Source organism: Periplaneta americana, chromosome 12 (genome assembly GCF_040183065.1).
Source record: "Periplaneta americana isolate PAMFEO1 chromosome 12, P.americana_PAMFEO1_priV1, whole genome shotgun sequence".
In the NCBI taxonomy this organism is placed as follows: domain Eukaryota; kingdom Metazoa; phylum Arthropoda; class Insecta; order Blattodea; family Blattidae; genus Periplaneta; species Periplaneta americana.
In genome coordinates, this window is record NC_091128.1 from 162,720,808 (window position 1) to 162,736,649 (window position 15,842).

Here is a 15,842-nt window from a genome sequence, read left to right on the forward strand (position 1 = left end):
ACCTGGTTGAGGTTTCTTCCGGGGTTTTCCCTCAACCAATATGAGCAAATGCTGGGTAACTTTCGGTGCTTGACCCCGGACTCATTTCACCGGCATTATCACCTTCATCTCATTCAGACGCTAAATAACCCAAGATGTTGATAAAGCGTCGTAAAATAACCTACTAAAAAAATTCAATAATTGAACTTGTCTGACACAAGAAATTTTGTATGCAACAGTTCAATTTATGATAAGGAAGTTGTTATTTTCTAAATTGGCAGAACTGCAACCTTGTTTAAATATGGACGGCAAGTGGATATCGGTATTTGAAACGCACAAGATCCTTGACAATTTATTGATTAATATGTATAGTTGTTTTTTGTTTGAGCATAATACATTTCCTCGTGCTCGCTTTGACAACTGTAATTACCTCGCATCGCCATTTGGGAAGTGGCATATGTGAGTAATTTAAATTGCATTTGTTAACTTGTAAATGAGCAATATTTCATTAAATGTAAATATGAAATTTCGTTGAAATATGGTATTGGTTTGATATTTTTATCATCAATATTGGTACTGTATAAAACTCTATTCATAATTCAGTTAACCTTGACGTTACACTGCACAGTGAAGAGGTTATGAAAAATTATAGGCAGAATAGTAGGCTTATGTACCCTACTGTTATTAAGAATACCATAAATTTAATAAATCAAATAGAGCAAATTGACGAAAATATCTTTTTTGTGATTGTATTACAAGTTTCAATGGTTTTTAAAGAATGTGATACCGGTACAAGGTATGTGTGAGCAGTTTGATTGAATTGCCATAGTTATGGGGTTTAAAATTAAATCGCATTGAAAATTTTATGTTCATTTACATAGCCTACATAGTCAAAGCTGCGTTTTCTCCCAATCCAAATGTCATTTTTCATTTTAATAGGAATTTGGTAGGCCTACGAGAAATTTATTTTCTGAGGTAGAGAATTTATTTTCCTGTGGCTAATTTCATTGACAGCATAGCTATCAATTAAGTTATCTTAATTATAAGTATAGTCTCAGAGTTCAGAATTCAAGGATATTTAGTTTAATCTCACTATAAATTATGCCACTATTTCTGGTACTTCTCCTTTTGATTTAGGGGGAGCATAAAATCTCTCGGCTAGGGCGCTCACACATTTTGGGTACATAGCTAGATATCGGTGATATTGGTAATTCGATACACCACAAACTATTAATGTAAAATATTACTAAATATAATCAGTGATAACATTACTTGAATCGGGAAAAGAGATGCTGAAACTGTCTACCTTGTTATTCCAAATACCGGTATTTGTCTCGGTCAGAAATGGAAGTGATGTTTTCACGGATGCTATTTTTCAGTTCTTCCAGGATTTAATTGGCTTACGGTACCGTAAACTGGGGTAAAGAGGATCACATGTGGTAAAGTGGATCATATATGTATTGTTAGATAAGTCAGCGCCACATGAATCACACATGCAAAGAAAACTATTTTTAGTGGCATTTATAGAAGAAAGTTTTTCTTTGCATGTGTGATCCGTGTGGCGATGACTTATCTAAGCAATACACATATGATCCACTTTCCCACATGTGATCCTCTTTACCCCAGTTTACTGTAATTATTTTTGTACATTTTGTCTTTCAGACTTCTTAGAGATAAAAATCACGAAGAGTTAGGTTAGGAGAGTGTGGGATACACATTTTCTTACTGATAATTCTGTTCTCGAATATTGTATAAAATTCGTTAATCACATAGTAATCCGCTGTAAGTGCTGTCCCAGAATCTTGTTAGAGAGGGAATGTACTTTTCCTATTTTTATTTAACTTATAAACCCCGTTAATAAAACAACAAGAGTGAAACCTAGCAAGGAAAAAATACTATATATGAAATTTTCTTCGGTGAGGTTCAAATGTATAGAAAATCTAGGTTATATAATTTTATGATTAGGCAAAAAAGTGTTTGAAATCTCCCCCCTTCCAGAGAGAAATCCTGCATACACCACTGAAAGAGAAAGTGAACTCTTCTTGCAATTATATATAGGCTATCAACTTACTGATGTTTTTAGAGTGTTTATTTAAAATATTGAAGACTGAGAGAATATAGACTGTAACATTACTTTCTGGATGTTTTACTCTTGGAGGAAAAAATCTTCTAGTAAATTGTTATGGGCATTTAAAATATATCTAACATAGAGTTATTATTTTACAGACTTCAAGCAACATGAGTGATGCTGAGATTTTGGCACTAACAGCCAACTTGGGCACCTCTGTGTATCAGTCACTGAACATTTTTGATGTGGAGAAGAAGATTGGTAAAGGTCAATTCAGCGTTGTGTATCGCGCTCGCTGTCGAACTGATGGTGCTGTTGTAGCCCTCAAGAAAGTGCAAATATTTGAAATGATGGATGCTAAAGCACGTTTGGATTGTATGAAAGAGATCAATTTATTGCAGGTACGAAATTAGAACGTAAAAAATAAATGTTTATCAATAATAAGTAACTATTAAATGAATGCAAAATACCAAAATGTCAATTTCCATTGCCCCTGTGTGATACCCTATCTTTAGGCAGTCTCTCTTCAATTAAATATGTAGTTATTTAGTTTGGTAGCAGAATCTGTATAACGACTTTTATCATTTATCTAAAAAGAGGTAGCAAGCAGTGTGACAAGTGAAATTTGGTCATTTTCAGTAAAAAATCGCATTTTCGTTTTGTTGTAAAAAATGAATCAGCAATGTCTTATTTAGGCCTATATGTTGAGCAAGTTTCAATGTTCTGCGGCACTCGAAAACATAAAAATTACGCAACATATCGTAACTTTTAATTCAAACAATAATGTAACTTTATTTGTTTCAACAATAATCACTTTCTATAATTTAATTTAAACACTCCCGTCAACAATGGGATTTGCACTCCACACAGCAACACATTATTCGTTATTGCACTCCACAGACGACAATGACAATTCACTTGGATTATTGAAAACAACAATGTACTGCTAATCTCAACTAATGTTCACAAAGCACTATTTACAAAACAAAACTGTCAGTTCTCAGTTTGTTTGCCTTGGCTAGTTATTCTAGCTCATTCACTCAAGTTTCACAGTATCTCGAACCCAAGACTTTCAGAGACAGTCCACTGAACTTCGAACTCAGGTCCCCCAACTGCGGTCCACTCCACGTTGAACCACAGATTCCAGATACGCCGCACTCGCCTGGACGCTCGCACAGTTGCGGACACACTCAAGTCGAACTCCAGTCTCGAAGCTGGCTTCACTGCTACACAAGACTGACTGGCTTGCTGACCAAAAACTGAACTCTCTTCTCCTCGCGTCCTGTATTTATTACTAAACCATAGTTTCCAGAAAGTACGATTCTGGAAGTTTCCGTTTCTGGTGTCTTCCACCTGTTACTCGGGGCTTCTGTTTCCGCACGTCTGTTTGGGAGGTTTCGTTCCCTCCTTCACTTCGCGCAGCGAAGCACCTACAGCTTTGCGTCCCCCTTTGCCTCGCGCCGCAGTGTTGGCCTTCCTCTCTCTCTGCTCTATGCCGCATGCCGTCTCCCAGTGCTCCGCAGAGCTCGTCTCGTAGAGACAGCTGTCACAATATAAATGGCTGCACCCTTGAACTTCAATTCCATGGAAATTTTACAAGCTGCTTTCTCAGATTATGAGCTGTGACAGCAAAATTATGTCACATCCCACCTCTGTTGAATAATAACCCAAGGAAAATAAATAGATTTTTTTTTTTTGGTTTATTGTAATGCAGGTCCGATTTTTAGTTTATGAAAATGCATTTCTGTTGTTTTTAATCATTGTTTTCAGATGTTATTTTGTTTTTCTGCAGCAACTAAACCATCCTAACATAATACGATACATATCATCGTTCATTGAAGACAATGAGCTGAACATAGTGCTGGAGCTGGCCGATGCAGGAGACTTGTCACGCATGATCAAACACTTCCGCAAACAGCGACGCCTCATTCCAGAGAGGACAATATGGAAGTATTTTGTTCAGCTGTGCAGTGCACTGGAGCATATGCACTCGAAGAGAATCATGCACCGAGGTTCGCTGTTATGTTTATTTAGGCCTAGTAACATAAATTCTCTTAGCCACCAATTCTTTGGTCAGCGGGAAAAGGCACATAAGTCAAAAAGTCGATTTTTCTGTTGTACCTAATCAGTAATCACATAAGTCTAGTATTTTTTCTAATTTTTGAAATAATAAAATTTCTTGTATTTTAAAATGAAAAGGGTCTTACTTTAACCAACATATTGGCATTCATACAGTCCTCTCTGTAGATTGAAAACTCAAAAAAGTTTCATATCCATTGTTCAAGAATTAAAACAGAAAATCAATATCCCGAATTTAAAAGAAAACCTACAAATTAAACCAAACCCTTTAACTCTATTAAATATGGAATATAATCTAAATTTAACAGAAGAAATACTGAAATCAGAAGTAAACAATGAAATACTAAAACAATTGTCTTTAGAGACAATTAATATTAGATACCCTCCACAAAACTGGCTTCATTTATACACTGACAGATCCTTGATCTCCAGAAAACAAGGTGCCGGTGCAGGTGTTACGTGCTGTCTCTTCTCACTTTATAGATCTCTTGGGTATGGAACAACAAGTTTTGATGGAGAAATCATTGCAATAAGTGAAAGTCTCAGGAATCTTCTATGCCACATCAGTAAATTTAGGAATGCAGTTGTATTGTTAGACTCCAAAGCAGCTATTCTATCAATAGTCTAAACACACACCTTCATCTCCAACAGCAGAAATAACTAAAATGCTCTCTCAATTAATATCACTCAATAAAAGAATTGTATTCCAATGGATACCATCCCATTGTGGAATCCTGGGAAACGAGAATGCGGATGCTTTAGCAAAGAAGAGTAGCACTGCTACTTACAGACCTGTTACTAAATCTACGTATTACTCTGTGAAAAGATTTATTAAATCTACATACTTAGACTTCAACAAACAAAATTTGATAACACAATCCCAAGGGAAAAAATGGAACTCTCTGCATCAAAATCCACAGTTAATTCCCGATTTACCACGAAAATCGTCTGTAGCTGCATTTAGATTGGCAACAGGCCATGATTGTTTGGCCAAACACCTGCATAGAATTGGAATATATCAGTCCCCTAACTGTCCATTGTGCAACTCAAACCAAGAAATGGATTCGGAACACCTCAAAATCTGTGCTTCAGTGGTTGACCATGATAATATCTTTGAAAAATATTGGAGTGCAAGAGGTCAAATGACTTTATTATCAAACACTTGGCATTAGAAAACAACAACTTTAACCAACATACATGAATTTCATTATTATACTTATATTCAGTTAAGAGTAAATTAAAAAGAAAATCTCTCCCGAAAAATTATTCTTTTTGACTTTTGTGCCTTTTCCTGCTGACCAGAGAATTCATTCCTAGAAAAATGAGTCATAATATAATTCGACGGTGTTCAGGTAAAAGGGCTTAGCCCACAAATTAATTTTGTTTTCAGAAACAGCTGTAAGTTAATTAAATTTCAGCACATTATTATTAATTACTGTATATGAATGAATATAAACATATCTGTCAAAAAACATATCTTTACGTTTTGTAATTAGGCCTAAATTTTAACTAATTACAGCAAAGAAAGTCACATTTAAAAAATGAGGGTTAAGCCCTTTTACCTAAACACCATCGAATGTTCAACTTATTGGCACATACACTGAATATCTAATAAAATGATATTTAGGAATGACTCTGGACTTTGATCCTGTCTATATTATTGTTATTCCTGTAAAAACACAGTTTTATTTTTAAAAACTAGCCGTACCCGTGCGCTCCGCTGCACCTGTTAGAAATAAATATAAAGTAATTACATAATTAAAATAGGACGTATGATCCAGGAACATTCGTGTTTGATAGAAGGATAAATCGTTTAATATGTTACTTAATTTAAATTGTATTTAAATCATTAAAATGCGGTCATTTTGGTCCAGAGAACAATCATTTGGTGCATTGACAATTCCTTTAACATGTTTCTTAATTGTTATTACATGCAACCATAGTTTAATGAAGATTGACATATCATTTAGTTTTAATGTTATACTTTATATTACTTGCTATATGTTTCAGAAGTTACTGTAATAACATTGTAGAATTATGTCCATCTAGAGAAACTACACTTTCCAATGGTGAAATAATAATTAAACAATTACTTAGCTTCCGATATTACTTCATACAAACACAGAAACATTCTCTGTAGGCTGTGTTTAATAGCTTTCGATTGTTGTTGTCCAAAGCCCCTTATAGACGAAGTCATTTGTTTTTATTTCAGTACAGCGCCATAGATGGCGTTGTTATTGTAATTTTAAAACTCATTTATCTCATTAAATATCAGTCCTATCAAAATTTTGTATAGAATAAAACTTATCGGACATTATTTTTAAAGAAACGTTTATGTAACATTTTTCACAAAAATCAATAATAAGCGAGATATTTCGATTTATTTAATTCAGGCCCCCTTATAACCCCCTTTTAAATAACGTATTTTGAATGCCATATAGCCTAAAATCTAAGTTACAACGAACTTAATTTATATTCCAATTTTCATCGAAATCCGTTCAGCCATTATCGCGTGAAAAGGTAACAAACATACAGACAGACAGACAGACAGACATACAGACAGACATACAAACAAAAATTAAAAAAAAAAGCGATTTTCGGTTTCAGGATGGTTAATTATACATGTTAACACCAATTATTTTTGGAAAATCTAAAATTACCAGAAAAAATTTGGTTACAGATTTATTATTAGTATAGATATAGATATGACACTTAAATCCTAATTTAATTCAAGTCTTCAACTGAGAACGAAGTTAAGGCAGATGTGGCCATTAAATGTAGTCTTAATTAAATTTATCCTTATTCATGTAACCCGTGTCCACAAAAACACTCCTTGATATCAAATAGTTATAAAATGGAAATTATTGGAATATTTTTATAAATATGCTGACTGCATATACATTAACTCAAAACATTTTTTTTTTTTTTCCTTTTCCACAGAATCTTCTGTGCAGTGAAAATCCAAGATAGCAGCCACTCGACAGCAACGCAGCTGGTGCGTGTTGGAATTTCATACAACAAAAAGTGTACTGGCTGTGCAACTGGCTTTCAGATTGGAATTTCACGTGGATTCTCCTACCATCAAGTCCATTTTGAAGTGGTACAACAATTTCGTTGAGGAATGTTGCATCTGTCATCATCATTTTCAATTAACACCTGCAGATTCTGGTAGAATTCAAGTTGTGTTGAGGTACAACTTCTGCATTAATTGCAACTTGTGTGTTTGCGTAAGATGTTGCTTATCATGCTTCTTGGGACTAGTAACTCTCTACTCTAAGTTTAGCTCTGCGTGGTGAATTGGCACAAAGGCTTCTCTGTTGCGATCAACAACTTGCCTGGTCAGCCTGAATGTCCCTTTCTTTGATCTCGGATGCAACCTTCCTCAACGAAATTGTTGTACCACTTAAAAATGGACTTGTTGGTAGGCAGGTCCACATGAAATTCCCGTCTGAAAGCCAGCTGCATAGCTGCTACACTTTTTGTTGAAATTTCAACACGTACCAGCTGCATTACTGTCGGGTGGACGCCATCTTGGATTTTCACTGCACAGAAGATTTTGCGGGAAAGAAAAAAATGTTTTGAGCTCATTGTGTTGTATTGTATTTATTAACATTCCATGGTATTCGTAAATTACTTCACAGCTAGAATATGGAAGAAGTTATGTATACGCGATCACATATTTATAAAAGTATTCCAATAAGTTTTCATTTTATAACCGTTTGCCTAGATCATATATGTAACAGATAACTCATTGCTATGTTAAAATCGGCAGCACTTTGAAGAGAAAAACCACCAGGATCGCCACCCGTCCGCTGTAAACCAACACGAGATGGCAGTACAGTCGCTAATGCAATTCAAATGGGAATTATGACGTGACTCCTTATGTAACAACTAGATGGCAGCGTAGTAAACCTGACAAAAGTTGTTAACCTCAAAGCCTATAAGGCCGACCTATCTGGGTATATATGATCTAGGCCGTTTGATATCAAGGAGTGTTTTTATGAACATTGTGTACATCTATGGAGGGTGCAAGGAAAATGAAGACTAGAACCGCATTGAATTACGTTTTTTGAGGTATGTCGTAATTTTCGTGATAAAGGGGCTCTTATTTTGTGGTAACCGACATATTTCGCTCGAATCAACAAATTTCACAACTAATTATGGTACATGTAAGTGTCTCAAAGGTGGAATACTGATAAAAATGACATCAGGAATGTTTTCGCGTTTATCATTGTTATAGGGATACACTTTGTAAATGCAGTTGTAATGAGCATGCACTAATCTCCCCTCCCACAGTTCTTAAACATGGTGAACACTGAGTTATTAGGGAGTACAGTTGCGCCAAAGTGAAGTGAAGTGTAGTATAAAATAAATAAATAAATAAATACTAGTAATAGTGCTGTGTGTTTAAGTTGTAAGCAAAGGATTGGTATGTCTTTACGTGAGAAATATTGTTTGATCATAAATCCATGGATGAATATTCCCCGAAAAATGGAGGAAATTATGTGAGCATGTACGGAAAATAGAGGACAAATATTTTGACCAGAAGTGTACGGTTGAAGCAGAAGTAAATAACGTAATCCAATGAGAGTCACGATAATAGTGGCCTAGTACCACCAACTTCAGTTAATACACATCCTGAGTGGTGATCGATGTCGGGGAATGCACAGCGAGTGTGAGAGAAGGAAATGATTTAGGTTTTCGCCATAGCAGCATTTTCTAAATGGTCTAGCTATACCTAGCAATAACTACTAAATATAACCAACAGATATTCCTGGTTATTTACAGATATCAAGCCAGCAAATGTGTTTATCACAGCCCAGGGTGTTGTGAAGCTGGGCGATCTTGGCCTAGGACGATTCTTCAGCTCCAAAACGACAGCAGCTCATTCTCTAGTCGGTACACCGTACTACATGAGCCCAGAGAGGATACACGAGCATGGCTACAACTTCAAGAGTGATATTTGGTCCCTTGGCTGTCTGCTCTATGAGGTGCGAACATATCCTGTACGATTTGATTCAGATAAACCATTTCCTTGCCATTTATGATAATTGTTGATTGTGTTATGACAGATGGCAGCACTGCAATCGCCATTTTATGGGGAGAAGATGAACCTTTACACACTCTGTATGAAGATCGAGCAATGTGATTATCCCCCACTCCCTGCAGACATCTACTCACAAGAAGTAAGTGGAGATTTTTTCAAACTATTTTATTTATCTAACATTGGAAACTCTACATACAACATATCTATTAAATAATTGGATATTGAGTAGCTTAATATCAAGGGCGGACATCTGACTCTCAGATCGAAATTTAGATAGATGTGGATTCATATACAATTTTCATGCTCTTTTCAGTTATGGTGAAACTATATGCAAACTCTAACATTACATTTACAAAATAAATTGTTTTAAAATATTACAAAGAACACTGTGAGATAAAAAAGTGCTTGTAGATCAAAACTATGGAGACTACAGATATCCATCTTTGATATTAAGCTCCTCATATATATATATATATATATATATATATATATATATATATATATACAGACAGACACAAACACAGACACACCCCCCCACTCTATCTCTCTCTCTCTCTCTCTCGAATTCCCCCCCCTCTTTCCCTCCCCCCCTTCTCTCTCTCTCTCTCTCTGAGGAAGGAGCTGAACCAGGTGGTACTTGTGAATTCTTTTCCTTGTATAATAATGGAGGAAAAAATACCACAAATTTTGATGGAGAAGTTGAAGCTATTTATACATCGCTTCAAAATTTATTTTCTTTTTGGCTTCATCATGGCTAGAATTGTATAGTCATATTAAGTGACTCTAGAGTCACAATACAATCAACAGTATCAACAAATCAAGCAAAAATGAAAAGAATAAAAGAAATCAATTCAGTGATTAAACAAATCCAAAGTTTAAATAAAATCATAGTTCTTCAGTGGATTCCTGCACATTGTGATGTAAATGATAATGAGAGAGCCGACATTCTAGCAAAGAAGGCACTAAAATTGAACAAAAACAAAACTATAATTTTTCACATTATTCAATAAAAGAAGTTATTAAAATAAAATAAAAAATAGTTATAATGTTCAAATATTAAATGCTACAGAAAATTCCCATTGGAAAAATTGACTAGAAAGCAGTGGCGATTTCTCTTAAGGAGCACAGGAGCAGTGCACCACCTCTTCAAATAACACATGTTTTTAAAGTTATATCAATGAGCTGCAGTAGACTATGTGAGCGACATAATTCTTTATTATAATATTGTGTAAAAATAACACTGCAAGTGTATTGGTCTTGTTCACGCCTGGGAATTATGTTTACCGCTCGACACTTGCGGCACACTGTTCCATTGGAGCATGCGCAGTAGTGCTGTTTCACTGGCAGGCTTTGGAGCATGGTAGGGAGGCAATACAATGTGCATAGGAGGGTTTAGGAGCACTTTCAGATGTGTTCTCAAGCTGTCTGCAGTAGTCGTTAGATCGTTACATCACAAATGTTACAATGAATAGTGTGCAAAATCTTTTAAATATGTAATTTTCTGTAAGACCTTTACACGAAAAGATCAAAATAAAGATGGGTACACCTGCACATGAATTAAAATTATAAGTGGCGAAGCATAGTAATAGAGAAGAGAAAAGAAAATTGAACATTCGGACTTACGAAAAAGCAATATGCGGCTACAATATAAAAGACGCTGTATTTTGTTTTGCTTGCCAATTGTTCAACGGCGATAATTTATTGACAAAAACAAGTACGTTTTATGAATTTTATTTATTTTTCTGTTTGAATTTAGGACTGTGCGTAGTAACTAAATAATTTTGATTATCGTTCTGCAGATATGATTGATTTGAATCACATGAATGAAAGAATTAAAAAACACGATTCTTCAGCTGCACACATCAACAATAATGTTAAAGTAGCAGTATTGGTTCAAACAAACATACAGACACAACTGGATTTAATATTGGATTGTTGAACTTCACAATGATAAAGTTACCAAGAACAGATATGTGCGTGCGGTTTTGTGGAGCTTTTGAGTTGGCTTTAAGAGGTCACGATGACGGAGACTCATCTTTAAACGCTAGTATTTTTCTTGGCCTCATCAATTTAAAAGTTCTGAATTAGACGCACTCTTAAGAGCAAAAGTGTTTAAGAACACATCAAACACTATACAGAACGAAGTCCTTCAAGCCATTTTGATGTATGCCATGATGAGATTTCAAAGAAATAAAGAATGCTGTTGACTTTTTAGCAGTTAAGGCTGATGAGACGACAGACGTATCGAATGTTTGTGAACGTGTGAACTTTGTTATAAAACGCAATATAGCTAAAACAATATTATTTACGGTGTGTTGCAATAGAAGTTCAACATTTTACTTTGCTATTAAAGGACCTACATAGGAAACTAATTAACTGCAATTTCTTGACTAACAAAATTATGTAAATCTATACCTATATAACATATGTTAATAGTTATGGAGTAGTTAGTACAAATAATGATAATGATAATGATAATAATAATAATAATGATAATAATAATAGGGTGTAATAATAATAATATGATAATCATAATAAATATTTGTGCACCACCAGGATTATTTATCACCACACGCCACTGCTAGAAAGACCTTATTTAGTTCCTGACCTACCAGGTGAATCTGCTTTGGCCATGTTCGGACTCCTTACAGGTCACGATTATCTACTCCAAATTGGGTATTGTGATCTTAAGAGGAAGAAGAAATGAATATGAATCATTTAACACTCTGTGAAGTACTTCAACAAAATAAAAGCCTTACATCTAAATACTAGGAATCGAGAGAGAAATAACTCTATTGCTAAATCAAGAGCATTAGATACCTACCAACTTCCCATTTTCGTTGGGAAGTGAATGAAACATCCATGGAGACTGTTTGAAGTTAATAAGCTGTAGACTATTTTTGTATGCTAATGCCTTGCACTTTCATTTAGTCTACAATCACTACTGTTATTACTTTCAAGTTGGTCTTCCTTTAGTTTTGCATTCGTTAGGAGAGAATATGGTTAGGTTTTTCAGCATTGTAAGAATAAGCCACCAGCGTAGTTCAGTTGGCAAAGACACTTACCTTCTGATTCAGAGCTGCGCTTAGGTGTGAGTTCAATTCCCGCTTGGACTGATTAAATGGTTAGATTTTTTTTCCAAAGTTATCCCCAACCGTAAGTCGAATGTCAGATAATCTATGACGAATCCTCGGCCTCATCTTGCCAAATAACATCTCACTATCATCAATTCCATCGACACTAAATAACCTAGTAGTTGATACAGCGTCATTAAATAACCTACTAAAAAAATAAGCAATTGACCTAACCTTGCAGATAGTGGTGGTGGTGGGAAATTTGATTGATTGATTCATTCATTCATTCATTCATTCTTGGATCACTCTGTCAGTTTATGTAATATGGCAAAAAAAATGCACATAACAGATTAGGACAGTTTCGGAAGTAAACATTTCATTATAGGCCTACTTGATGGCTAACACTTAACTGCTTGCTTTTGTTGACAGCTACGGGAGTTGGTGGGTGCCTGCATAAATTCAGAACCAGCCAGAAGACCTGACATCAGCTATGTCTATGGAGTAGCTCGGGAAATGCACACCCGGAACCAGGTGACAGGCAGTGCTGTGTCCATGGCTCGAGACCACCAAGCAGCTCTGTTTCACCACAAGGACTGACCATTGCGTGCATGGTATGTTGTGTTCAAGTGCTTACACAATAAATGTAGGTTCAGAAAACTTCCCGGAATCTTGTAATTTCGCCCAAACGAAAAATACTGCTTGGGATATTTTAGTTCCAGGAATTGGAAGCTTGGTGACATTAGAGTAAGTTTCATCATCATAGGTTCCATGCCGTGGTCTAAGGCATCTTGCCTGGGACTCTCATTACAGAATGCATAATGAGGGAAGAAATTTTTTCATGAAATTTCGGCCAGTGTAAGAGACCAGTGCCCACCCAGCATCATGATGAATTTGGGAAGCTACAATAGGTAGTGAAAGCCAGCTATAATGACTGATCATCATAGGTATTGTGACAGCGACGTGAGAATCGAACTCACGACCAGCGTCCCGCATGAAAGCAGATCGCACAGGCTCCACGTAACATTGAGTGACGTCGCGCGGTGGAGAGAAGAGAGAGGGTGTATTACGCGACGAGTTTGCGCGCGCATCTGGTGCTGGTAGAGAGGAGAGGGCCCTGGATTTCTCTGGAACGCCATCTCTAGAGACGGGTCGAACTTTCCAGGCTACGTCGCTGTAGTTATAAATTACGGTCGCGAAGGAACGACAGCAGTTTTCAGTTTCTGAGTTTTCAGTTATTCCGTCAGTGAGTAAGCCAGAGCAAGCAAGCCAGAGTTCGACTCGAGTGTGCGTCCGCATCTGCGTCAGCATCCGAAGGCCTGAGTTCGAGTGCAGTGGACCGCAGTTGGAGGGACCTGAGTTCGAGTGCAGTGGACCGCAGTTGGAGGGACCCGAGTTCGAGTACAGTGAACTGTCTCTGAAGGTCTGTGGTTCGAGATACTGTGAACTCGAGTGACTGAGATAGAAGAACTGTGAACTGAGAACTGGTAGTTCTGATTTGTAAATAGTGCTTTGTAAATATTAGTTAAGATTAACAGTTCATTGTTGTGCGTAATAGTCCAAGTCAATTGTCATTGTCGTCGGTGGAGTGCTATAACGAATACTGTGTGAGTGAAGATCCAATTGTTGACGAGAGCGTTTAAGGTGAATTGTAGAAAGGAATTATTGTTGTGAGGAATAAATTACATTGTTGTTACTAAATAAAATTGTCATTGTCATTAAATGGCAATTGTTTCTTCCTATGTTTAGATGGGCTATGATTATACGATATACACATATATATATATATATATATATATATATATATATATATATATACAGGGTGTATCTAAATTGGTGTCAAATATTTCGGGGATGTGTTCGTAACACAAAAACATTACAAAAGGTTCATATGAACATTAGTCTTAAAATAATTTATTTCAGAGTTACAAGACAAAATTTAATGTTACAAAAATTGCTCGGAGTGGCTTCCTACTGCTTCGATGTGTCCCCTAAACCTGCATTACATGCTCTGGCGTGCTCTGTTGAAAATTCCTGGAGTGTTTCGTATTTCGTGAAATCCAGTTTGGATACGCTCTCAGAATATCAACATTAAGTACAGGAGTCGCATAAACTAGGGGCTTCAAATGTCCCCAGACGAAGAAATCCATTGGATTCAAATCAGGCGATCGAACAGGCAATGAATCCCCGTCGACCAATCCATCTATGGGGAAATTGATCATTAAAAAAATTACGAACTAGACTGAAATGAGCTGGAGCAGCATCATGTAAAAAACACATTCGTTGGATGACGTCCAGAGGCACATCATCAATTAAATGATGCAACTCATTTCGTTCTGTTCACTCACAGAATACATTTTCTTCTGATTTATTTGCTCTACAAAATATAAACAAAAAAACCATCAAACAATCTGTGGTCAATGAAGGGACAAATCCTTTAATAACTCCCTGACGAATGGTTTTCAGACCCATGTTCTTATTAACTTTTTTTATTGTTTTGATGTTAGGAACACGTCCCCGAAATATTTGACACCAATTTAGATATATAGTCATCAAAAAACATACAAGTAATGGTGTACCTTCACATTGCTGTATACAGATACTCACCATGACTGTTCTTACATTTACATACTGTTTTTTTTTGTGTGCGTGTGTGTGTGTGCGCACGCGCTAATGCTTTGCTTATCACACAACAGTTATTCATCTGTTATTATAAGCAGTATATTCTTGATTGGCACTTCCTTGAGCAGTGCTGCACATGAGGTTGGAATCTTGAGGTCACAATTATTGCTGTCGGGTAATGTGCACCCTTTTCTAATGTGCCACTCAAGCATAAGGAAGCTGTAGCTGTATTTACTGCGTTGCACATTTTAATTTTTTATTTTCTATGTTCCAGAAGAGAACAGATGTCTGCATGTCAAGAATCCTGATTCAAAGTTGAAGAGCACTGAATTCAAAACAACATTATTTAAGGCATCTGTCTCATTTTGAAAGCACGAGTGAATTTAATTGTAACACAAGGATTCGTGAAAGAAGAGTCTGGTTATTATCTGCGATATTTACAAAGTTGAGTCATCTGTGATTTGTACAGTTTCTTGTTGTTTTATTTCCTTGAAAATTTATCAAAACATTTTATTACTAATCTGAAAAATTAATATCTGTGATGTGTATCATAGACACAATAATGTCCAAATAATGCTGTTATTCTTGTACGTACATTATTTAATTGCCAATCCATTATAGTAGGCATAGTTTTAAAACCTATGATCAGCTTATAATATCTATTGAAGATAGCAAGTTTGCAAACCATGGTTTTCTTGTCCCAAGCAATTTTAAATATATAGTGCTTTCATTTTACGAGGAAACTTCGCACATGTATTTTTAATGGTAATTTAAATTCGTGGACTTCTTTTATTCTCTTGTTGCTAAATGTCTTGATTTGTTGTTGGTAACGAAACACTGCCCGCTAGTGCGAGCACAACACACAGAAAGGTGTAATCTAGTTTCCTTGTAAAATGAAACCACGGTATAAAAGCATAACAGACAAGAGTACATTTTGCTGTGACTTTAGCTGGTTGTATTTTGTTAGATATAAAGA

General features: G+C 35.9%; 1 protein-coding gene across 2 annotated transcripts; it reads left to right on the plus strand.

Moving 5' to 3' along the window:
* The first annotated feature begins 263 nt into the window (after positions 1 to 263).
* On the plus strand, positions 264 to 15,482 carry LOC138711122 (serine/threonine-protein kinase Nek7-like). 2 transcript variants are annotated; one of them, XM_069842447.1, is made up of 7 exons: positions 264 to 438; positions 2,206 to 2,448; positions 3,840 to 4,059; positions 8,915 to 9,117; positions 9,199 to 9,312; positions 12,677 to 12,858; positions 15,141 to 15,482. In XM_069842447.1, exons 2-6 carry the CDS (start codon positions 2,218 to 2,220, stop codon positions 12,842 to 12,844), a joined length of 936 nt encoding a protein of 311 aa, XP_069698548.1. In that variant the 5' UTR covers positions 264 to 438; positions 2,206 to 2,217; the 3' UTR covers positions 12,845 to 12,858; positions 15,141 to 15,482. The 2 variants fall into 2 exon arrangements, with proteins under 2 accessions (XP_069698548.1, XP_069698549.1); XM_069842448.1 differs by having other exon boundaries at positions 300 to 438; positions 15,144 to 15,279.
* The last annotated feature ends 360 nt before the right edge of the window (positions 15,483 to 15,842 follow it).

What these genes read in the sequence shown, in the direction of transcription:
- LOC138711122 (XM_069842447.1), top strand. Translation starts at nt 2,218, where the DNA reads ATGAGTGATGCTGAGATTTTGGCACTAACAGCCAACTTGGGCACCTCT. An exon ending in AAGAGATCAATTTATTGCAG is followed by an intron (nt 2,449 to 3,839) that starts GTACGAAATTAG and finishes GTTTTTCTGCAG; the next exon opens with CAACTAAACCATCCTAACAT. An exon ending in TTGGCTGTCTGCTCTATGAG is followed by an intron (nt 9,118 to 9,198) that starts GTGCGAACATAT and finishes GTGTTATGACAG; the next exon opens with ATGGCAGCACTGCAATCGCC.